The following is a 25,835-nucleotide window of genomic DNA, read 5'->3' on the forward strand; positions in this document are numbered from 1 at the left end:
GTGTTCCTCTCGGAGTTCCCTGAATTCCTATCGCACCTTGGTAGTCATGGCAGATAATAGGCACATTTTTGGTGACTTCAATATTCACATGAAAAAGTCCTCAGACCCAAACCAAAAGGCTTTCGGAGCCATCATCGACTCAGTTGGTTTTGTCCAACATGTCTCTGGACCTTCGCATTGCCACAGTCATACCCTGGATTTAGTTTTGTCCTGTAGATCGAAATGTTTTTCCTCGTAATCCTGGACTATCGGACCACCATTTTATTATGTTCACAATCGCAACAAATAAGCAGCTTAGACCCCAAACAAGGATTATCCAAAGCCATGCTATACAATCTCAGACAACTCAAAGATTCCAGACTCCCTCCACCTACCCAAGGACGTTGGATTACAGAAATTGGTTAACCACCTAACTGAGGATCTAAATTTAACCTTGCGAAATACCCTCGATGCAGTCTCCACCTAAAAACAAAAAATGGCCTCCCGGGTGGCGCAGTTCTAGCTGTGCCACTAGAGAACCTGGTTCGAGTCCAGGCCGTGACCTGGACACCCATGGGGCGGCGCACAATTGGCCCAGCATCGTCCAGGTTAGGGGAGGGTTTGGCCGGCGGGGATATTTCTGTTCCATTGCACACTAGCGACTCCTGTGGCGGGCCGAGCGCAATGCATGCTGATAATGTATGCTGACACATTGGTGCGGCTGGCTTCTGGGTTAAGCGGGTGTTGTGTCAAGAAGCAGTGTGGCTTGGCTGGGTTGTGTTTCGACCTTCGCCTCACAGCGTCAGCTGTGCCACCAGAGACTGGGTTCGCGCCCAAGCTCTGTCGAAACCGGCCGCGACCGGGAGGTCCGTGGGGCGATGCACAATTGGCCTAGCGTCGTCCGGGTTAGGGAGGGTTTGGCCGGTAGGGATATATCCTTGTCTCATCGCGCACCAGCGACTCCTGTGGCGGGCCGGGCGCAGTGCACGCTAACCAAGTTTTTTATTTTTTATTTTATATAATACAAAAATCAACTTACATTGCTACATCAAACATGTCTAGCAAACCAAACACAGGTATTAACAGTGCTCAAACATACACAAAATATAAATAAAATACAAAAAAGAAAATTTAAGTGCAATTATATTCACTCTGAAAATATCTTATTATAATGAGTCATGAAGATGTTATTCTTTTTGTTATTCACTAGGGTTAGTGTTTTAATAAGATCATTAAATTCAATCAGAAAAATTGGTAATTTTGGTATAGAATTTTGGAATTTTTGTTTGTGTGTAAAGTATTTGGCAACAAGAATAAAAAAAATGAACAATCATTTAAGTGGTTTTGTTATCATTGCAATAGTAACATATTATGTATTTTATGTTAAAATTATAGGCAGTGTTCATAATGGTAAATAAGTACGTTGCAAGGTTTTCCCAAAATTCGGACACAAATTTACATTCAAAGAACAAGTGAGACAGATTCTCACCTTTTTCACAGAAAACGCAGATATCAATAGCCACAAATTTGGATATCATATGCAAAATGTTATAGTGCACTTCCTTAACTTTGTTTGGTATACAGTATTTGTAAGGTCTTAACCATGCATTTTTCCAGACAATGTCAGGAATAAGCATGTTCCAGAAAAACTTTCCTCTCGGTGTAAGTTGGTTTTGTGAATGAAGAATTTGTCTTATATATTACAACAAGATTTCTCAAGTAAGCCCACGCCTTCCAATCTGAGTTCTGGATAAACTTTGTGATCATTCCCAAAATTAAGATGACTTTTCATAAGTGTAGTTAGACCACTGATACTTATTTTCCACCATAATTTGCAAATAAATTCATTAAAAATCATACAATGTGATTTTCTGGATTTTTTTTCTCATTTTGTCTGTCATAGTTGAAGTGTACCTATGATGAAAATTACAGGCCTCTCTCATCTTTTTAAGTGGGAGAACTTGCACAATTGGTGGCTGACTCAATACTTTTTTGCCCCACTGTACCTACACGTACGCTACGGTAATAAGATGCAACCTTCTTATTGTCCCTAGAATTTCTAAGCAAATAGCTGGAGGCAGGACTTTTTCCTATAGAGCAACATTTTTATGGAATGGTCTGCCTATCCAAATCAAATTTTATTGGTCACTTATACGTATTTATCAGATGTTATTGCGGGTGTAGCGAAATGCTTGTGTTTCTAGCTCCGACAGTGCAGTAATATCTAACAAGTAATATCTAACCATTTCATAACATATACCCAATACTCACAAATCTAAGTAGGGTAATGCGATTAAGAATATATAAATATATGGACGAGCAACGTCAGTGGCATAGACTAAGATTCAGCAGAATAGTTTTGAATATAGTATATACATATGAGATGATTAATGCAAGATATGTAAACATGATTAATGTGAGAGATGCAGACTTGGTCTCAACCTTTAAGCCTACACTGAAACTCATGAATCCTACCCGAAAGGTCAAATTCTTATAGGCTACTTTACTTGCATAAAAAGGTTGAATGGAAATCTGGTTAATGTTAAGCCATTTTGAGGATGCTGGAATTATATTTTGGATGAACATGCTTATGCCTACTTTTGAAGTAGCCTAATCAGATTTTAAAAAACATGGTTACTGGTTGTGTTTATGCCACATATCAAAGGTAATAAATCCATTGAAAAAGTAAAAGTATAAATATTTAGGCTATATTGAAGAGTTAGGTTCTAGATCTGCGAGGAATAGCCACTTCGATTGGAGAGGAGGCAAACCTGTGTTAAGCTTTTCTTGAACAACTGGGCCTGCCGGGAGCATACAGTTGAAATCTGAAGTTCACGTACACTTAGGTTGGAGTCATTAAAACTCGTTGTTCAACCACTCCATAGAATTCTTGTTAACAAACTAAAGTTTTGGCAAGTAGGTTAGGACATCTACTTTGTGCATGACTCAATTCATTTTTCCAACAATTGTTTACAGACAGATTATTTCACTGTATCACTATTCCAGTGGGTCAGAAGTTTACATACACTAAGTTGACTGTGCCTTTAAACAGCTTGGAATATTCCAGAAAATTATGTCATGGCATAATTATGTCATAAGCTTCTGATAGGCTAATTGACATCATTTGAGTCAATTGGAGGTGTACCTGTGAATGTATTTCAAGGCCTACCTTCAAACTCACTGCCTCTTTGCTTGACATCATGGGAAAATCAAAAGAAATCAGTCAAGACCTCAGAAAATAAATTGTAGACCTTCACAAGTCTGGTTCATCCTTGGGGGCAATTTCCAAACCCCTCTGAAGGTACCACATTTATCTGTACAAACAATACGCAAGTGTAAACACCATGGAACCACGCAGCCGTCATACCACTCAGGAAGGAGACGCATTCTGTCTCCTAGAGATAAATGTACTTTGGTGTGAAAAGTCCAAATCAATCCCAGAACAACAGCAAAGGACCTTGTGAAGATGCTGGAGGAATCAGGTACTAAAGTATCTACATCCACAGTAAAACGAGTCCTATATCGACATAACCTGAATGGCCGCTCAGCAAGGAAGAAGCCACTGCTCCAAAACTGCCATTAAAAAAGCCAGACTACGATTTGCATATGTACATGGGGACAAAGATCATACTTTTTGGAGAAATGTCCTCTGGTCTGATGAAACAAAAATAGAACTGTTTGGCCATAATGACCATCATTATGTTTGGAGGAAAAAGGGTGATGCTTGCAAGCCGAAGAACACCATCCCAAACGTGAAACACGGGGGTGGCAGCATAATGATGTGGGGGTGCTTTGCTGCAGGAGGGACTGGTGCACTTCACAAAATTGCTGGCATCACGAGGAAGGAAAATTATGTGGATATATTGAAGCGAACATCTCAAGACATCAGTTAAAGCTAAGTTAAAGCTTGGTCGCAAATGGGTCTTCCAAACGGACAATGACCCCATAAAGTTGTGGCAAAATGGCTGAAGGACAACAAAGTCAAGTTATTGGAGTGGCCATCACAAAGCCCTGAACTCAATCCCATGGAAAATGTATTGGCAGAACTGAAAAAGTGTGTGTGAGTAAAGGAGACCTACAAACCTGACTCAGTTACACCAGCTCTGTCAGGAGGAATGGGCCAAAACTCATCCAACTTATTGTGGGAAGCTTGTGGAAGGCTACCAGAAACATTTGACCCAAGTTAAACTATTTAAAGGCAATGCTACCAAATTGAACTTCCGACTTCAACTGTATGTGGCCACATTGTATTTTGGACAACATGGGAGAATGATGATCTGATTACAAGTGCCCCAGTATCCCAAGTATTAAGTGAAATCAAGCATAGAAAACAGTATTGGCATTAATAAAACAATTTTTACCACGGATTAAGTGGCACGTAAATGTGTCTTTTCTCACAAATTCTGTTCAGCAAGTCTAAAACACTACATATAGGCATACAACTACACATTTTAAAACACAGTTAAATAAAGACAAAATGTCTGTATATTCATAACGTTGAATTAGACCTAAAGAGAGAACACAAATTAAATATAGGCTATCGCATCTATGGTTGTTGCAAAGGCTTGTGCGTAACCAGCCTACTGGTTAAATGGGTCTTTTTGAACAAATTAAGCAGCACATAAATGTGTCTGTTCCCATGAATTAAGCCACACAAAAACGCACAACATTTTCGGAAATGATGTACATACATGCACAAATTGAATGTGAGATGTTGTTGGTAACAGACATCGCATTCAGTATCAGAAGGAAAAATACAGCCAGACTGGCCTGCTACTGTGCCTTTCTAGACCCACAATTTATCCCAATTGAATGAAACATTCAAATTACAGGGGTTTGCGACGTTATTCAAATAAAATTTTCACTGCACTATTTTTAGTTGTTTTATTTAACGTTTATGTCACTAGGCAAGTCAGTTAAGAACAAATTCTTATTTACAATGACGGCCTACCCCTGACGATGCTGGACCAATTGTACGCCGCCCTATTGGACTCCCAATCACAGCCAGATGCGATACAGCCTGGAATCGAACCAGGGACTGTAGTGATGCCTCTTGCACTGAGATACAGTGCTTTAGACTGCTGTGCCACTTTGGAGCCCCAAGCCCCACAATGAATGGTGGATAGACCGTTAGACTGGTAGGCTATACTGACCTGTGGTATAAGGGAAGTACCAAAAGGAGGTGAATGCAAGCAGACAAGGACATTTGGCTAGGGTGGAAGAAATTAAGAGTGTAAAACCTGCAAAAGAGCAAATGTAAACTTGGGGGGAAAAGTATTACCCTCCACTGTGCCCAATAAAAAAACACAACCCTCCTCAAATAAAAAAATACAGTTTAACAACCCTCCCCAGTAAATTGAGATCTGCCCCTAATTGAGTGACTGTCAGGGAGTGGCATATGAATCTGCTGATGCACAACTAAAGTTTCGAAATTGTACCCTGTGTTTTCTACTTTTCTAACTCAACTGTAAGTTGAAACGCCAAATGAGCCTCTACATTTTTTATTAAAACAAATTGCTGAGGTCCGGACCTCGGTGTGCTCATATGTGGTTACGGCCCTGCATGGAACAAAAAGCTGAGGAGCTGTCCAGGTGATTTGTCTCGTACCATTTGTGAACTGTACAATACGACAAAATAAGCCTTTAAATCTAACGAAATCGAAATACTTGGCATATTTTGACAGGCACGTTTGCTGGTGTCGAACTTTTGTGACAATTTTTGTCATTGAACTAAGCCAAGGAAATTAAGTTCACCAATGTGGTCAAACCTGGCTATCCTGTGAACATTGATGTTGTCCGGTAGATTATAATACTCTGAATGTTTACTAGGAGCGTCATGCCAGACCCAGTTCATTACGTTTCTTCTCAAATCGCTCATAGAAAACTATCAAAGTCTAGTCGCTGCCGTTCCAATGCTTTCATTGTGTTGCTGATACGGGTACGGAAGAAACCCATGTGCATCTCTTTGTTCTGCAGAAGACAGAAGAGCGCATCAGTTGAATTGAAAATTCAATCATAGGCCATGGGCAAAAAAAGCCATGGGCAAAAAGCAAACATGGTGGCAGCCTCTAAATGGGTTGCTAACTGTCCATTTTGTTCAGTAAAAGCATGTAATAGTTCCACATCATTGCCACGAAATGCCAACTCCCATTTACCTAGGTAGGCTACCCAAGGTATTAATTAGCATGCAGTATTAATTACATAGACATGTACAAATCTAATGGTACCAGGGCTGGCTCCAGGCATATGCAATCATTTAGGGTCCCTGGCCGCTAAAATCTATTCGTAAACTGGAAAATGTCTTAAAAGCGACCTGCCTTTGGATGTGAGACAAAGATTTCTCATGCTTGTTGGGTGTTATAGGCAAATTGTTCAGGTCGGAATAACCGTCTCTTGGTCACACGCTGTCGCTGGTGGAGAATAGCAGGCAGGGGAAGCAGCAGTGTCTAGTGTCTAGCAGCCTCAGAGTCTTTCCATCGATACCACTCAGATTGAAATGGTCCCATCCTTGGATGTCGGTCCGTCCCTAATCTCAGTGGTGTTAAGTAAAAATAATGTAAAGTATTACTAAAGTAGTTTGGGGTAATCTGTACTTTATTTAAATTTTTGACAACTTTTACTTCATTACATTCCTAAAGTAAATAATGTACTCTTTCATAGATTTCCCTGACTCCCAAAAGTACTCGTTACATTTTGAATGCATAGCAGGACAGGAAAATGGTCCAATTCACTTATCCATAGAACTTCCTTGGTCCTCCCTACTGTATCAAATGTTTAGTTCATAAATTATCTGCATGTTGTAATGTGCCCCTGGCTTAATTTAGGCAATTTTAATTTATTTATACTTGCAATTACATTTACTTTTGATACTTAAGTATATTTAAAACCAAATACTTTGACTTTTACTCAAGTAAGTATTTTACTGGGTGACTTTTACTTGTCATTTTCTATTAAGGTTTCTTTACTTTTACTCAAGTACAAAAATGTTATACTTTTTCCACCACTGCCTAAACCAAGGTGTTGGTCTTCCATCCCTTACCGCTAGGAAATCCAACTTTGAAAAAGGTTTCAGAAACAATGTTATCAGTAAAAGGAATGTGACATCCATAAGCTCTGCCCATCCTCCTGTCTTCACATTACTTAAAAAAATTAAGCCAACTGAAGCTCATTTACTGTATTTTTTTTTATAACTGACAAACTCAAATGCTATTTGGAGAAGAAAAAAAGAACCCAGTCATTATCACATTGACTGCTGTAGCTTTATCCACCTCAGTCGGTCTACAAACATAGCCTATTAGCTATACAATTAGCCACTACACTAACTCCGCACCGGAATGAAAAAGTAAATACATACAGAGGGATCCGATAGCAGAACGTTTTTGCAGCTAATTTCCTGCAATTCTACACATTTTTACCTTGAGTAGTATATCTGAGGGAGAGTGACTAACAGAATCAAATGGGGGCTCCGAGACACGAGCATAGCCACGGGAAATACAAAACTTTTTTTTTTCACAAAAGTCTTGCACTGGGCCTTTACTAGTCCTATACCAATATAGCCAGCCATCTGTAGTGCGGGCAGTGATTTTCAACCAAAATTGAGTGGTGGGAGGTTGAGCAGTATGGAATTATTGAAAAGGAAAAAACGTTTCCAGTTAATATGGTGGCAGGTGACCTCAAGGTTAGTGTTAGGCCAGTAACCAAAAAGTTTCTGGTTTGAATACCAGAGCTGACAAAGGTAAAACATCTGTAGTAGTGCCCTTCTGCAAAGAATTAGGTTTCCTTGTTACATTTATTAAATCAATAGAGCCTTATAGTTTCCCACATTGCATTTTGAAACAAATCCAAACTTTTGATGAATTTTCCACCTGCGCAAGTATTTGGTCACTACTGAGGTGACACACTGAAATATGGGCCCCGAGACCAAAATCACTTAAGAACCTTGTCATGCATATTTTCCAGTACCTACAGTGCCTTGCGAAAGTATTCGGCCCCCTGGAACTTTGCGACCTTCTGCCACATTTCAGGCTTCAAACAAAGATAAAACTGTATTTTTTTGTGAAGAATCAACAACAAGTGGGACACAATCATGAAGTGGAACGACATTTATTGGATATTTCAAACTTTAACAAATCAAAAACTGAAAAATTGGGTGTGCAAAATTATTCAGCCCCCTTAAGTTAATACTTTGTAGCGCCACCTTTTGCTGCGATTACAGGCGTAAATCGCTTGGGGTATGTCTCTATCAGTTTTGCACATCGAGAGACTGAAATGGTTTCCCATTCCTCCTTGCAAAACAGCTCGAGCTCAGTGAGGTTGGATGGAGAGCATTTGTGAACAGCAGTTTTCAGTTCTTTCCACAAATTCTCGATTGGATTCAGGTCTGGACTTTGACTTGGCCATTCTAACACCTGGATATGTTTATTTTTGAACCATTCCATTGTAGATTTTGCTTTATGTTTTGGATCATCGTCTTGTTGGAAGACAAATCTCGTCCCAGTCTCAGGTCTTTTGCAGGCTCCATCAGGTTTTCTTCCAGAATGGTCCTGTATTTGGCTCCATCCATCTTCCCATCAATTTTAACCATCTTCCCTGTCCCTGCTGAAGAAAAGCAGGCCCAAACCATGATGCTGCCACCACCATGTTTGACAGTGGGGATGTTGTGTTCAGGGTGATGAGCTGTGTTGCTTTTACGCCATATTTTTGCATTGTTGCCAAAAAGTTCAATTTTGGTTTCATCTGACCAGAGCACCTTCTTCCACATGTTTGGTGTGTCTCCCAGGTGGCTTGTGGCAAACTTTAAACAACACTTTTTATGGATATCTTTAAGAAATGGCTTTCTTCTTGCCACTCTTCCACAAAGGCCAGATTTGTGCAATATACGACTGATTGTTGTCCTATGGACAGTCTCCCACCTCAGCTGTAGATCTCTGCAGTTCATCCAGAGTGATCATGGGCCTCTTGGCAGCATCTCTGATCAGTCTTCTCCTTGTATGAGCTGAAAGTTGAGGGACGGCCAGGTCTTGGTAGATTTGCAGTGGTCTGATACTCCTTCCATTTCAATATTATCGCTTGCACAGTGCTCCTTGGGATGTTTAAAGCTTGGGAAATCTTTTTGTATCCAAATCCGGCTTTAAACTTCTTCACAACAGTATCTCGGACCTGCCTCGTGTGTTCCTTGTTCTTCATGATGCTCTCTGCGCTTTTAACGGACCTCTGAGACTATCACAGTGCAGGTGCATTTATACGAGACTTGATTACACACAGGTGGATTGTATTTATCATCATTAGTCATTTAGGTCAACATTGGATCATTCAGAGATCCTCACTGAACTTCTGGAGAGTTTGCTGCACTGAAAGTAAAGGGGCTGAATAATTTTGCACGCACAATTTTTCAGTTTTTGATTTGTTAAAAAAGTTTGAAATATCCAATAAATGTCATTCCACTTCATGATTGTGTCCCACTTGTTGATTCTTCACAAAAAAAAATACAGTTTTATATCTTTATGTTTGAAGCCTGAAATGTGGCAAAAGGTCGCAAAGCTCAAGGGGGCCGAATACTTTCGCAAGGCACTGTACAACAGTAAACTCAGCTTTACCAACTCCATCCTCCCAGTCACAGATGCCATCACATACACCCTCATTCATCATCACAGTCATCCATGTCACCATTATCAAACAACGGATCTGGTAAATAAAAAAAAAAGAAATCTTGGCCGTATTTCAATCTAAGGCACTTTATAGAGCAGCGCACTAGGCAGTAGACAAAGCGTCTTTTAAAAAAGGTAATTCACGCATGGGCCAAAATTAGCAGGGATCCATGAATGGAATCACTGCAAACACCTGGGAAATTGCATTTACATGACACCTTGTTTGGGCGTCCAATTCACTATAACAAACATTGGATTGAATCCTGGCATAAGACTGACAGTTGCACCTGAAGCCCTATAGAAGTCTAACAGAAGACGTGATTGTAAAGTAATAGAACTTATATCTCATGATCTTAGTTAATCCATCTACCACATCACACAGAATGTAATTGTAAAAAAATACTATAGCCTCATAACATGGTTAAAACTACACTTTTGATCTCAAGGATGGATGGTCAGTCCTTGCAACCATAGCCCTTTCTATGAATTTGAGAGTGGTTACATTTTTCCAGCCCAATCCCTTTGATGTTTATCAAAACAAAATGGTTGGGGTACCCATTTTGTTGTTTTTTCAAAATCCCGGATTGCTCCTTTAAAAACAGGGAAAAGAAATGAACCTGCATTCAAATGGGAAACAAAATGTTCTTTATTTACAAAACAACTGATGGTTGCAGTAGGCATTTCCCTAAGAATTACAATAGTATTCAAAGGCTGTTCCAAAGCGACTATTAAAAACAAAACAAATGAGACAAGAATTCTAACAGTAAATAAAAAGGGGTCCAAAGTTTAATCAAAGCAGTCTCTCCACTTCCGTCACCTGTGCCTTAGATCAGGTCAGCCACTGAGGGGAACAAATGTAATGTTAATGACAGCCATCGAAAGTCAATGCCCATTTTTGTAAAAGAACCACAGGTCTATATGGCCATAAATCTGTAAACTGAACACTTACATGTAGTTGCTTGAACCACAACAGCAATACTAAACATATCAACATTGTCAATTAAATACTCAGACAGAAGATTTACAAATGATAATTTACCGTTCATTGGCATTTCATCGATCTGCGTGGAATAGTACTGCTCAATGTCACGGAGAATACGGATGTCGTCATTCTTCACAAAGTTAATGGCCACACCCTTGCGGCCGTAACGACCCGATCGGCCAATCCTATGAAGAAAGGAGGTTGAGGGACATAAACACCAGTAAATCTTTGCCCTGACATCCCGATTTTTGCTTGATCTGACTATGCGGGCCAGAAGCTCCTGGAAAGAGATCAGGGAGGTAAAAGAGATCAATGGAATGCAGACCATGGGGGAGCGAAGGGCACTGGATTGGCCTACATTCAACAAATCTGATCTAAGTGGATATGTCAAAACCGTCATGATTGATGTACAGGACCCGAATGTGGTTACTAAAATCCAATTTGGATATATTTGGCTGTTTTCACTGCATAACATTTAGACATTTATCCAAGTTTAGAACAAGTGACTGCTAAATGCTAACTCCTGTTTGTATCATCTGGTAGCAACGCTAGCATACAGAAATCGGTGGTGGTAGTCAGTGGTAGTCAGTCATTCTTAACCTCTTCAACCTATGGGGGCGCTATGTCATTATTGGATTAAAAAAACGTGCCCGTTTTAAGCGCAATATTTTGTCACGAAAAGATGCGACAGAAAACACTCTTGACGTTTTCAAAACTGCAAAGATATTATCTGTGAGTGCCCCAGAACTGATTTTACAGGCGAAACCAAGATGAAACTTCAAACAGGAAATGAGCAGGATTTTTGACGCTCTGTTTTACTCTGGTCTCCTTATATGGCTGTGAATATGCTGTGAACGAGCTTATGCGCTCTGCCGTTCGTCCAAGATATCTGCAGCATTGCGACGTATTTGTAGGCATATCATTGGAAGATTGGCCATAAGAGACTACATTTGCCAGGGGGCCGTCCGGTGTCCTTTGTCTAATTTGGTGCGTAATTCCCAGTGGCAATTATTTTACCATGCGAGTATGAGACTCATACTTCCAGGAACGATACATCATTGAAGAGATATGTGAAAAACACCTTGAGGATTGGTTCTAAACAACGTTTGCCATGTTTCAGTCGATATTATGGAGTTAATTTGGAAAAAAGTTTGGCGTTTGGATAACTGAATTTTCGTTTTTTTTGGTAGCGAAACTTGACGCACCAAACGGACCGATTTCTCCAGCCCTAACAATCTCAGGAAAAAACTGAACATTTGCTATCTAACTAATTATTTATTGAATGTTTTGCTGTTTTTTGTGAAAATGTTGTCTGCTAATGCTAACGCTAAATGCTAGTTTGCTATGGTAGAGAAGCATATTTTTGAAAATCTGAGATGACAGTGTTAACAAAAGGCTAAGCATGAGAGCTAGCATATTGATTGCGATTTTCATGAATAGTTAACGTTGCGTTATGGTAATGAGCTTGAGGCTGTAGTCATGATACCGGATCCGGGTTGGCTCGACGCAAGAAGTTAACTGTAATGCAGTTGATTGATGACACGAACATGTATTGGGGTTGACATTCAAACAAGCATTAGACTAATTTTTTACCTTAACAGTGTGAAACACACATTAACAGCCTAAATGTAGGCACATTTCGCTGGGGGCAGGACAGGACAGAGATACAGGTGGGAAAACGGTGTAGCCTTTTTAATGCCATCTTGGCTGAGCTCCTATGTCAATCACCGGGAAACGGACGCCAAAATCTGAAGAGGTAAGGAAGGTCTTGTATTTTTGTTTAGCCAGTTGTTCACAACTAGCTGGATGGCTATAGCGATTAGCTTTGTATCACTACGAGTGGTGCGGCGCAGACCAAATTATTCGATGCGTATGACAGCTCCCCAAAGAGCAAGTATGAATGCTCTGACTTCTGCGGAGTCCGCATCGCTGTAAACGCTGTACGACCACTACAGATGTCGGATTGACCATAAAAATAGGCTTTTAGTGTTCAGTCTTTCAGGACAGAGAAAAAGGTATACAACGTACTTGACCTCTGACACTTTCTGGGTTTTACTGTGGCACTGGAATGGAACCGACAGCTCAAACTGAGGACTGAGCCAGGTGATTTTCGACTTCACCGTTGTCCGAATAGCCACATTAGAAACTAAGCGATATTAGGTATGCATAGTAAGTTCTCTGAGCTGGGCAGCCAGACATACCTGTGGATGTACAGCTCTCTGTTGTTGGGCAGGTCGTAGTTGATGATGAGGGACACCTGGGGCACGTCCAGACCTCGGGCCCACACATCAGTGGAGATAAGCACTCGGCTAAGGGGTGGGGGGGAAGAGGAGATCCACGTTAGGCCAAACCAAGGTCGTATTCACTTGAAACTAAACGGATTCAAACAGAGAGGGACTATCTAAACTTTGCTAAATGTTTTGCTACAGTGTGCACCAATTAATACGACCCAAGTCCACCCCTGGGAGATTTAAAAGAACAATGCGTAGACATGTTTCCAGCGAGTGAACAGAGAAACAGTACAAGACTTACTGGACCACTGCCACTCTCTGGGTTTTACTGTGGCACAGGAATGGAACAAAGCTCTCACTGAGCCAGGTTACGAACAGTGCAATGAAGAATGTTCACTTAAGTCTTCAGTCCACTAGTACGCTTTATCTAGTGTGGGAAACTGTCCGGTATTGTATATGAAAGACAACATTCTCTATCAGGTGGACTAGAAAGAATCCAGGCGATACAGTACATTGTCATATAATAGGATCTAAATGTTCTTCCTGCTAAGAGACTGTTCGACCAACTAAGCTAAGTTAACGTCTCTGGCCATCAAATGAGTCAGATATATTGTGGTCCTTCTGTGGCTCAGTTGGTAGAGCATGGCGCTTGTAACGCCAGGGTAGTGGGTTCGATTCCCGGGACCACCCATACGTAGAATGTATGCACACATGACTGTAAGTCGCTTTGGATAAAAGCGTCAGCTAAATGGCATATATTATTATTATATATATATCTAGATGTGCAAATTATTGGTGATTGCACACAGAGAATAAAAAATAAATTAAAAAAGTTGTGTAAGACCAGCTTCAACTTTCTCATAGAAATATGACAAAGTAACTGACACGAGAGCACATTCACTATTGATAAATATTGACCCAGTGGTCACACACTCAAAATGAAAAAATAAATAAAAAGGTCAATTAACTTATTGAATAGCCTTCAAAGATTGATTGGGATGCTAAAACAGACTATTTCATCATTACCTGGCGCCGGACCGGAACTCTTTCATGATGGACTCCCTCTCCTTCTGGGGCATGTCTCCGTGCATGGAGGAAACAGTGAAGTTGGCCTCCCTCATCTTCTCAGTCAGCCAGTCAACCTATCGCAAGCAGAGTGAGGACAGATAGAGGCTCAGGCCAAACGTATGACAAAGCATTTCAGGGATCATGCCAAACATGCTCCCTGAAATACAGAATGTAGGGAATAGGGCGCCATTTAGGACACATCCTTTGACGGGGCTTTATGTTCCTAGAGAGTGAACAGAGAAACAGTACAAGTGCTGGATCCCTGCCACTCTCTGGGCTTTAGCGCGGCACTGCAATGAAAACATACAGCTCTCACTGAGGACAGAGCCAGGTTACCAACAGTGCAAACAAAGATTATCATGACATTCATCGGTGTTCAATGAGAGGTTGAGGAAACACTGGCATTCATTGGTCAAACTAACAATGTCAAATCATGTTGGCCCTGGGGAGACGGAAGCACAACAAAATTAGCTGGGACCGCTTCATTTTTTTGCTAACAATGGTGGGCATTTCAAAGAATGTATTTGGTTTTGATACTAAACCGAAAACAATACACAACATATCTTCACTGCGCTTGACATATTCCACAAGCAAACATCTTCGTGTCGGGACATTTTGACAGTACTTATAAATTGAACCTGCTAAATAGTTGCATTTAAAAATGCCAAGTACACATTACCGATCGAATACAAACTTTCAATGGAGTACTCCTGCCCATCCCTATTTTTTTTTACCAGTACATATAGGCTAAGGGAGACAGTACTCACTAGGAGGAAAAACATACAACTGTCAACAGCTGCCAACAACCCAAGTAGTTCCAGTGAAGTTTCTCCTAAGGCACAGATTTAGGATCAGCTTCCCCTCCCTTAATCCCAACTAACTATTATTGGGGAAAATGCAAAACTGACCGAAGTTCAGTGTTTAGGGACAACCTCGCAATAAATGTAACTTTGTTTTGGTTGTGTACAGACCTTCCGCTTGGTGTTGCAAAAGATGACAGCCTGTGTGATGGTGAGGGTGTCATACAGGTCACACAGGGTGTCAAACTTCCACTCCTCCCTCTCTACTGCCACGAAGAACTGCTTGATGCCCTCTAGAGTCAACTCATCACTGGGATAGGGAAAAGGAAGAGAGGGGTTAACTCAGTATTGGACCTCTTCTGCTGCTAAAGAAAAGGAACACATGAAATACTTTTTCCAGTGAGTGCAGGTCTTCCTATTCCAGTCAACTCCTTTCTTTCCTTCCATATAATCTTTTCTAAGCAGGGCACAAAGGCCCCAAAAAGGGTTTTTGTTTCATGTTCCCAGAGAGCGAACAGAGAAGCGGTACAAGACGTACCAGACCTCTGTCACTCTCTGGGCTTTACTGTGGCACTGGAATGGAACCCACAGCTCACACTGAGGACCGAGCCAGGTTACGAACAGTGCGCCAAAGGGAAGATTTCCTTGACTCGGCTAAATAATAAATCCGAAATAGTGGTATAGATAAGACGGAGCATTTCTCTTTTCTCTTCTGAAAAAGGTCCCACAGGAACAGTGGGGGCCTTTTCGATTTAAGCATGGCTGATTCTCTGATGACTATATTAGGTTTGTATTCAGACTAAGTACATGTATTCAGTCTAAACCGGTCCCAAATCACTCCCAACCCCTCGCCCCTAACCCCTGGATGATTGCAGATGTATAGGGTCTGGATACGTATAAGCAGTTCAGCGGTGGAGCATCCACTATATTGCTTCCACCTTACAGACCTGCAGAAACAAAGGGTTAGGGAGTGATTTAGGACCGGCCGATTTACTTCCCTCCTTGTATACATTACACAATGCTGCCCCCTAGAGTTCACAACTTGAACGAGTCTTAACGCAGCAACCAGGTTGGTTCCACTAGAATAGAAACCAGGGTGGTACTTCCTAATACACAGCCGAGTAAAGCTTGACTCACCGTTTGACCAGGATGCGGATGGGGTCGGTCATGAACTTGTTGGTCATCTCCAGGATCTCGTGGGGCAGCGTGGCGCTGATCAGACAGACCTGGGTGGCAGGGGGCAGGTACCGGTACACGTCGTAGATCTGCTCTTTGAAACCTGCCGGACGGGAAAGATATTCAGGTCCCCCTTCATAGTACACTACACATTCTGGGAAAAGTCGCGCAGACCGTCAATACGACTTTCCTGTGCAAAAGTGTCTGAGACCAAGCATCCCTGCCTGCCGTGGGTTGCAGACAGGGATAGTTGGAAACTAGTTGATGTGTGCAGGGGGAACGACAAAGCAGCCCTGAAACTTATCCTGCTTTACCACCTGACCTCATGTTCTTGTTGTTTTTTGGGCAACAGGAGACCAGAAACGCACAACTGGAAGAGGTCTTTCGTTTCATCTTTGTAATGCACAACAACGTGTCTGGCTTACCCTTGTTGAGCATTTCGTCTGCTTCGTCCAGAACCAGCATCTTGATGGCACGCGTCCTCAAACTCCTCCTGCGGATCATATCTAAAGAACAGAGAGAACAGGCCTGCATTATGGAGGGGAATCTTCTCAATTCATACTCTGACTTTGAAGACACAACCCTTGGTGACTACAGGGAGCCCATGTCATGATTATCTACTGGTGCATATTTTCTGGTCATCTTCCTTTGAGATGTTCTGGTCTCAGGTAAATCATGTGAAAAATGTGATTGGGTGGCTGGAGTGGGACCATAAGTCATTGACCATAAGTCATTGATACTATCCTTCTTTCCCCTGTCTGTGTTACATGGAGGGGGGTCGTCATGTTCCCAGAGAGTGAACAGAGCAACGGTACAAGACGTACTGAACCTCTGGGCTTTACTGTGGCATTGGAATGGAACCCACAGCTCACACTGGAGGACCGAGCCAGGTTACGAAGAGTGCAAACACTGATTTTCTTGACTTGACTTTTGTCGAAAATATGCCTCATTACATAAAGGTACAAACCGTTTCAATGAAGGCAGATCCAGATTAGAGGTCGACCGATTATGATTTTTCAACGCCGATACAGATTATTGGAGGACCCCCCCAAATAGGCAGATTTTAAAAAAAATTGTATTTATTTATAATAATGACAATTACAACAATACTGAATGAACACTTATTTTAACTTAATATAATACATCAATCAAATCAATTTAGCCTCAAATAAATAATGAAACATGTTCAATTTGGTTTAAATAATGCAAAAAAAGTGTTGAAGAAAGTAAATGTGCCATGTAAGAAAGCTAACGTTTAAGTTCCTGGCTCAGAACATGAGAACATATGAAAGCGGGTGGTTCCTTTTAACAGGAGTCTTCAATATTCCCAGGTAAGAAGTTTTAGGTTATTATAGGACTATTTCTCTCTATACGATTTGTATTTCATATACCTTTGACTGTTGGATGTTCTTATATAGCTTCCGTCCCTCTCCTCGGCCCTACCCGGGCTTGAACCAGGAACACATCAACAGCCACCCTTGAAGCATCGTTACCCACCGCTCCACAAAAGCCGTGGCTCCATGTCTCAGAGCGAGTAACGTTTGAAACGCTATTAGTGTGCACCCCGCTAACCAGCTAACAATTTCACATCGGTTACACCAGCCTAATCTCGGGAGCTGATAGGCTTGAAGTCATAAACAGCTCAATGCTTGAAGCACAGCGAAGAGCTGCTGGCAAAACGCACGAAAGTGCTGTTTGAATGAATGCTTACAGCCTGCTGCTGCCTACCACTGCCCAGTCAGACTGATAACACACAGAAACACAAGCTTTTGGTCATTAATATGGTCAAATCTGGAAACTATCATTTCGAAAACAAAACGTTTATTCTTTCAGTGAAATACGGAACTGTTCCGTATTTTATCTAATGGGTGGCATCCATAAGTCTAAATATTGCTGTTACATTGCACAACCTTCAATGTTATGTCATAATTATGTACTTCACACAGTTTGCAACGAGCCAGGCGGCCCAAACTGCCTGCACGGAACGCAAGAGAAGTGACACAATTTCCATAGTTATAAGAAATTCATGTTAGCAGGCAATATTAACTAAATATGCAGGTTTAAAAATACATACTAATGTATTGATTTTAAAGAAAGGCATTGATGTTTATGGTTTGGTACACATTGGTGCAACGACAATGCGCTTGTTAAATCATTACCTGTTTGGCGAAGTAGGCTGTGATTCGATGAGAAGTTAACAGGCACCGCATCTATTATATGCAACGCAGGACTCTAGATAAACTAGTAATGTCATCAACCATGTGTAGTTAACTCGTGATTATGCTAAGATTGATTGTTTTTTTATTAGATAAGTCTAATGCTAGCTAGCAACTTACCTTGGCTTCTTGCTGCCCTCGCGTAACAGGTAGTCAGCCTGCCACGTACAATGTAAGGCAGGTGGTTAGAGCGTTGGACTTGTAACCGGAAGGTTGTAAAAACGAATCCCTGAGCTGACAAGGTAAAAATCTGTCGTTCTGCCCCTGAATAAGGCAGTTAACCACCGTTTCTAGGCCGCCATTGAAAATAAGAATTTGTTTTTAACAGACTTGCCTAGTTAAATAAACTTGTAAAAAAAAATGAAAACTTGAAATCGTCACCTAATTAAAATCGTCCATTCCGATGAATCGGTCGACCTCTAATCCAGACTGAACCAACGAATTGAAACAGCGAAATTCAGTTTTGATTCCTGTGACAGAATTCTAAGAGATAATAAATATCTAGTCTTCTTAGCTGGGCAGACACAGACGTTCATACCTCTGGATACTAGAAGGTTAGGGTCCAGGGAACTCACCAAACACTCTCCCAGGGGTCCCTGCTACCACGTGCTGGCCATAGTCCAGTTTGCGGATGTCCTCACCCACGTTTGTTCCTCCGATGCAGGAATGACACTGGACGTTCATGTAGTCACCTAGGGCCAGGAGCACCTAGAAATGGGTGAAGGGATTTTAACATCTGAATAATAGGAGACAATGGTTGCATCCAAATGGTCTACTCTTCTACCGGAATGTGCACTTGCACACTCCCCGTCACGGATTTAACAATGGTGGAAACTCCCTCCAGCCAAGGCTTTCACCAATTCAAACCTTTGCCATTGTTCTGAACACGGCCCAGATCAGTCGGCATACAACAGGAGAAAATGTTTTGAAACAGAAAGGTACAATCAAAAACACTTGTTCCCATTTTCCGTTGCACAGCGTTCTGATGAATGAACAGGACCCCGAACCTGCCCAATAGAAACACTTTACATTTTGCTACGGCGTGTCCTACTGAACACAAACAACCCACATCTCCCAAAGCAGTTATCCCCAGTCCATCAGAAGACACTTGATATTCAGTCACATACCTTCTGTATCTGTCCAGCTAACTCTCTGGTGGGTGCCAGGATCAGTGCTTGGGTTTCACGCACCTGTGACAAAAACAACAACAAAAAAAATCACCTTGCTCACATTGTCCAAACTCCACATATTCAAAGCGAGAGAAAATTTCACAAAATGTTAGATGATCCAAAACTGCTATGTGATCACGGTACCTACAACAGGGCTTGTATTCATGTAGCCTCTCAAAGTAAGAGTGCGGATCTAGGATCTCATCCTACACGTTGATATAAAATGATTAACTATGATCTAAAAGGAAAAACTGGTATTAGAGCAGCACTCCTACTCTGAGACGCTGGATACGGGCCCTAGTCTGCACATAACCTTACTCAAATACCTGAATGTCAAGACACTGCAGCACTGATACGCAAAACGTGGCAGTCTTTCCTGTTCCTGACTGAGACCTAAAGAAAGAAAGAACAGAGAAAGATGGTATTCAACAGCCATGATAAACATTTGAACAATGGCCTTGGGGAGTATATATAATCATTAGGTTGGAAACGGTTTACTACAAATTAGTGACGCACCGACATACATTTTTTGACCGATACCGATATTTTTCCATGGCAAAAAAACAAACAATACCCGATATTTAACAGCCTTTCAAGCATTCTAGTACAGTTAAATAGTTAACACAGACGCACAGCGGTCTAAGGCAATTTATCTCAGGGCAAGAGGCGTCACTACAGTCCCTGGGTCGAATCGAGGCAGTATCACATCCGGCCGTGATTGGGAGTCCGATAGGGCAGCGCGCAATTAGCCCAGTGTCGTCTGGGGTAGGCCGTCATTGTAAATAAGAATTTATTCTTAACTGACTTGCCTAGTTAAAAGGTTACACACATCACACTGACCAAAAAGTTATTTTGTTGGCATTGACGTATGCCCCCATTATCAGCAAAACATAATCAAAACCTATTTCGTTCACTTACTTGCTGTGCTGTTCCAATGTTAATTTGTTTAGTCGTTTCATTCTCAACCAGGATTTCTATGGAACGCCATTTGGGTCTTTGCGTGTCAAAAAAGATACACCTGTCAATTAAGCTTGTTGACCAATTAGGACCTGAATGACTGCACGTTACATAATTTAACAAGTTAATATGTCACAACGATTAATCGATACGTATGCTATGATGCTGGGAAAGTTGTATCGCGCACCTACAACGCTGGTCATAAAAAAAACAGCTAGCTAGCTCATGGATGCAAACAATGTTCTTCCCCAAAATATAGCAAAACGACAATCTGTTTCAGTAGCTATAGTTAGCTATCTAACTATATAGCTAGATGTCATCATCTAAAATAACCCTGATTTATAAGACAGGTCTTATTTGATTAATGGTGGTCTGGCCCATCTATGTGAAGCTAGCCACAATAAGGATTAGCCACAGTGGTGAACTTTGCAGTTAGCATTCAAAATAAAAGTGTGTCATTGACAGGGATTCAAATGCATACAAATAGTAGAATTATGCCATAATTGAATAGATAATATATCTAGAATTATTATTATTATTATTATTGAATAGATCATGCTGAATGAACGAGGTTGGAATGTTATATAAAATCAACAAAATACAATAATTTGTTAGTTTGACAAAAACCTGTTGAAATCACACTGGATGTATTATACTTCAGCTTTTTCAAGCAGAAATGTGCTTCCTGCAACACTAACTCAAAAAAGTTCTGGGACACTGTAAAGTCCATGGAGAATAAGAACACCTCCTCCCAGCTGCCCACTGCACTGAAGATAGGAAACACTGTCACCACTGATAAATCCACCATAATTGAGAATTTCAATAAGCATTTGTCTACGGCTGGCCATGCTTTCCACCTGGCTACTCCTACCCCGGTCAACAGCACTGCACCCCCAACAGCAACTCGCCCAAGCCTTCCCCATTTCTCCTTCTCCCAAATACGTTCAGCTGATGTTCTGAAAGAGCTGCAAAATCTGGACCCCTACAAATCAGCCGGGCTAGACAATCTGGACCCTTTCTTTCTAAAATTATCTGCCGAAATTGTTGCCACCCCTGTTCAACCTCTCTTTCGTGTCGTCTGAGATTCCCAAAGATTGGAAAGCAGCTGCGGTCATCCCCCTCTTCAAAGGGGGAGACACTCTTGACCCAAACTGCTACAGACCTATATCTATCCTACCATGCCTTTCTAAGGTCTTCGAAAGCCAAGTCAACAAACAGATTACCGACCATTTCGAATCTCACCATACCTTCTCTACTATGCAATTCAGAGCTGGTCATGGGTGCACCTCAGCCACGCTCAAGGTCCTAAATGATATCTTAACCGCCATCGATAAGAAACATTACTGTGCAGCCGTATTCATTTTATTTATTTTTTATTTTACCTTTATTTAACCAGGCAAGTCAGTTAAAAACAAATTCTTATTTTCAATGACGGCCTAGGAACGGCAGCGTAGCCTAGTGGTTAGAGCGTTGGACTAGTAACCGGAAGGTTGCAAGTTCAAACCCCCGAGCTGACAAGGTACAAATCTGTCGTTCTGCCCCTGAACAGGCAGTTAACCCACTGTTCCTAGGCCGTCATTGAAAATAAGAATTTGTTCTTAACTGACTTGCCTGGTTAAATAAAGCTAAAATAAAAATTAATAAAAAGGAACAGCGGGTTAATTGCCTGTTCAGGGGCAGAACGACAGATTTGTACCGTGTCAGCTCGGGGGTTTGAACTTGCAACTTTCCGGTTACTAGTACAACGCTCTAACCACTAGGCTACCCTGCCACCCCAGGGTCTGATCTGACCAAGGCCTTTGACTCCGTCATACACCGCAGACTCGACAGCCTTGGTTTCTCAAATGATTGCCTCGCCTGGTTCACCAACTACTTCTCTGATAGAGTTCAGTGTGTCAAATCGGAGGGTCTGCTGTCCGGACCTCTGGCAGTCTCTATGGGGGTGCCACAGAGTTCAATTCTTGGACCGACTCTCTTCTCTGTATACATCAATGATGTCGCTCTTGCTGCTGGTGAGTCTCTGATCCACCTCTACGCAGACGACACCATTCTGTATACTTCTGTCCCTTCTTCTGTGTTAACAACCCTCCAGGCAAGCTTCAATGCCATACAACTCTCCTTCCGTGGCCTCCAATTTAGTAAAACTAAATACATGCTCTTCAACCGATCGCCACCTGCACCTACCCGCCTGTCCAACATCACTACTCTGGACGGCTCTGACTTAGAATACGTGGCCAACTACAAATACTTAGGTGTCTGGTTAGACTGTAAACTCTCCTTCCAGACCCATATCAAACATCTCCAATCCAAAGTTAAATCTAGAATTGGCTTCCTATTTCGCAACAAAGCATCCTTCACTCATGCTGCCAAACATACCCTTGTAAAACTGACCACCCTTCGAATCCTCGACTTTGGCGATGTCATTTACAAAATAGCCTCCAATATCCTACTGAACAAATTGGATGCAGTCTATCACAGTGCAATCCGTTTTGTCACCAAAGCCCCATATACTACCCGCCATTGCGACCTGTACGCTCTCGTTGGCTGGCGAGGGCTTCATACTCGTCGCCAAACCCACTGGCTCCATGTCATCTACAAGACCCTGCTAGGTAAAGTCCCCCCTTATCTCAGCTCGCTGGTCACCATAGCATCTCCCACCTGTAGCACACGCTCCAGCAGATATATCTCTCTAGTCACCCCCAAAACCAATTCTTTCTTTGGCCGCCTCTCCTTCCAGTTCTCTGCTGCCAATGACTGGAACGAACTACAAAAATCTCTGAAACTGGAAACACTTATCTCCCTCACTAGCTTTAAGCACCAACTGTCAGAGCAGCTCACAGATTACTGCACATAGCCCACCTATAATTTAGCCCAAACAACTACCTCTTTCCAAACTGTATTTAATTTATTTTGCTCCTTTGCACCCCATTATTTTTATTTCTACTTTGCACATTCTTCCATTGCAAAACTACCATTCTAGTGTTTTACTTGCTATATTGTATTTACTTTGCCACCATGGCCTTTTTTGCCTTTACCTCCCTTCTCACCTCATTTGCTCACATTGTATATAGACTTGTTTATACTGTATTATTGACTGTATGTTTGTTTTACTGCATGTGTAACTCTGTGTCGTATCTGTCGAACTGCTTTGCTTTATCTTGGCCTGGTCGCAATTGTAAATGAGAACTTGTTCTCAACTTGCCTACCTGGTTAAATAAAGGTGAAATAAAAAATAAATAAATAAAAAGAACTGCATTGGGGCATACTTATTTCACTGTACAGCCTTATCTATGGATTGTGGATCAATGACATGGGGTAGCAATCTTCTCAGTGACACCCAGAGAACATTAGCATCATAGCTCTTATTGCGGGACTCTGAAACAAATGAATTGAGACACATTTGTTATTGTCTACCTATGTGTATTGAGCACTATTCCTGAGGAAAAGCAATACCATAATGTTTTGGAGTCTGATAACTCTGAGGAGAACGTTGGGAAAAATATCTTAGGTAATTGAGTAGACCGTTAGCCCATTTCATTGAGCCCATTTCATTGAGCCCAAATCCTTAGGTAAAGCTGTACAGTGCAATATGAATGTCAATACATACAATAGGCTGACTGGGGAGGTGACTTCACAGTCACAGTCCCGCGATAAGAGCTACAATGCTAATATGTGCGTAAACTTCACAGCTGTGTGAAGCATGCATGTGCAAATTCAGAACACACAACATTCTATGATAGAACTGTTTTGACATGTCAACTTAAAAGCGTATTTAACGTATGAAATAGTGCGATTGTCAAATAGTGTCATGTGACACGCAAAGACGGAAACGGCATTCCATAGTATATCGTGAAGCTAATAGCAGTTACGCTATTACTGTGCAACTCCGGTAGGGCAACAGCTGAACAATAGCGCACTTGGTAACAGTGTGTACCGGTGCTCGACCGCAAAAGCCAACATCACCCACGACAAGAGACCGGTTGATTGTGAAGGGCAATGAATTAAATTATTTTGGCGTTAATGTATTTCGCCTTTGAATCGTTCTTACTTTTTCAAATGACTGCTCGACTTGTTGACTGCTCGATCCACTCAGCAGATATTGTGGGCTAGGTCAGGAATGCTGTGTTGCTGGTGTATCGCAACATTTTACATGGCATCATTACATCATGTACCTACGTTATTATAGGTTTGACATCGTTTTTTTAACGTCGCCGTTAAACTACACATAAGCAGATACCGTTGTTGACTTTTTTTTAATAGCTAATATTGGCAGATTCCAATAGGTTCACCAATATATTGTGCATCCCTACTCCAAAATGTATAAATGTTGTTTCTACTGGACCAATTCAGGTAGCCCACATGCCATGCCACCCCCCTCCTTATTTGATTCCTAAAGCAAACGGTTCCCATTGCAAAAGACCAAACAGAATCCGACTAATGAATACACCCCTGGTGAATAGCCAAAGTTCCAAACATTTAAGTATATTGTGTGGCTCTGGACATTGTATTTCTCCAGCGTAAACAGTCATTACTTACTGTGCAATGACATCTCTACCCTTGATGATCTGTTTAATTGCTCTTTGTTGGATTGCGGAAGGCTTCTCGAATCCTGAGAATAAGAAATAAAAGGTGGTTAATTATGTAGGCCCATGATACTCTTTCCAGTGAAATAGTTCCATGAACACTACATACTATTCATGTAATCCTTTGAGCAACTGGAAAATATAGCTGGTAGTACTGAATACTTTTCCAGTTGTGCAGACTGTTCGTGTCAAATGTTATTATCAGTGGCTAGAACAGATGGCGGCACATGCAGAGCAAAATGCTCACACAAAAATATTAATCAACAAGTGAGGAAAATGCAACATGTACTAAATACTAAAGGAGGTGGGGCATGCTAGATAGCTAACATTAGCTAGGTAGCGAGTTAGCTAGGTTCAATGAAACGAATTATTAACTAGGTAACGTTAGTTGGCTAACGCTAACTTAATGAAAAACAAATACAACAGTCGGGCTTTTTTCATCCAACACTCGCAGTATGTGTTGGTTCTGAGTGTGCAACTGAATCATGAAGTACAGAAAATGTGTTCAAATAACTTACTTGGGTAACGTTAGCTGCCTATATGGGCCCACTGTCCCAAACAAACCCCCAGCCCTACCGTATGCGTATATCCCACGGAGGAGATCCTCTCGTAGGCCCATCGTGTCGAAAGTAGGAGTAACATCGACCTCCTCGCTGGTCTCAAACTCGATCTTGGTCATGTCTTCCTCCTTCAACAGACGCCTCGTGCGCGGTACGGTGGCTACTTCCATGGCTTTTGTGAGCGTTTTCACAAAATACGAATGAAATCGACAACTTCACCAGCTCGAATTCTGCTGCGGTAGGTAGAAAAAATACAGCCGCATGTGTCGCTCTTAGTGACGCCAAAAGCAAGAGACGAGAATTTGCATGACGTGTTCTGTGTCGTCACCATAGAGATCCGATTAAAGATGTACCAAGGATAAACCACGATAGATCACAGCTTGTTGTTTTCAATGGAAACAATGAGTCATAGTGGGCAGAACAAACAAGGAGGTGGGCAGAGCCAAGCACGCGCTAGTGATATTCTAT

The 25,835-nt window shown here is 41.6% G+C and overlaps 1 protein-coding gene and 1 non-coding gene across 2 annotated transcripts; both read right to left on the reverse strand.

Annotated features, from left to right (window-relative positions):
- Positions 1 to 10,247: 10,247 nt before the first annotated feature.
- Positions 10,248 to 25,741, reverse strand: LOC118365060 (eukaryotic initiation factor 4A-III). Its single transcript, XM_035746967.2, has 12 exons — positions 25,384 to 25,741; positions 24,761 to 24,833; positions 19,594 to 19,660; positions 19,226 to 19,288; positions 18,674 to 18,806; positions 16,308 to 16,388; positions 15,844 to 15,985; positions 14,878 to 15,016; positions 13,865 to 13,980; positions 12,809 to 12,916; positions 10,665 to 10,792; positions 10,248 to 10,466 (listed from the first exon to the last, which is right to left on the reverse strand). Exons 1-12 carry the CDS (start codon positions 25,535 to 25,537, stop codon positions 10,450 to 10,452), a joined length of 1,221 nt encoding a protein of 406 aa, XP_035602860.1. The 5' UTR covers positions 25,538 to 25,741; the 3' UTR covers positions 10,248 to 10,449.
- LOC118365821 (small nucleolar RNA SNORA54) lies at positions 15,202 to 15,335 on the reverse strand. The gene has a single exon (XR_004821817.1). It is a non-coding gene; the product is annotated as a small nucleolar RNA SNORA54 (small nucleolar RNA).
- Positions 25,742 to 25,835: the final 94 nt, after the last annotated feature.

This window comes from Oncorhynchus keta, chromosome 32 (assembly GCF_023373465.1).
Source record: "Oncorhynchus keta strain PuntledgeMale-10-30-2019 chromosome 32, Oket_V2, whole genome shotgun sequence".
Lineage (NCBI taxonomy): Eukaryota > Metazoa > Chordata > Actinopteri > Salmoniformes > Salmonidae > Oncorhynchus > Oncorhynchus keta.

Bases quoted from the DNA above. Each gene is read 5' to 3' on its own strand.
- LOC118365060 (XM_035746967.2), bottom strand. From the start codon at position 25,537: ATGGAAGTAGCCACCGTACCGCGCACGAGGCGTCTGTTGAAGGAGGAA. The intron at 15,017-15,843 runs GTGAGTCAAGCT...TCCCTATCCCAG, and splicing joins ATCCGCATCCTGGTCAAACG to TGATGAGTTGACTCTAGAGG. The intron at 13,981-14,877 runs GTCTGTACACAA...TGCTTGCGATAG, and splicing joins TTTGCAACACCAAGCGGAAG to GTTGACTGGCTGACTGAGAA.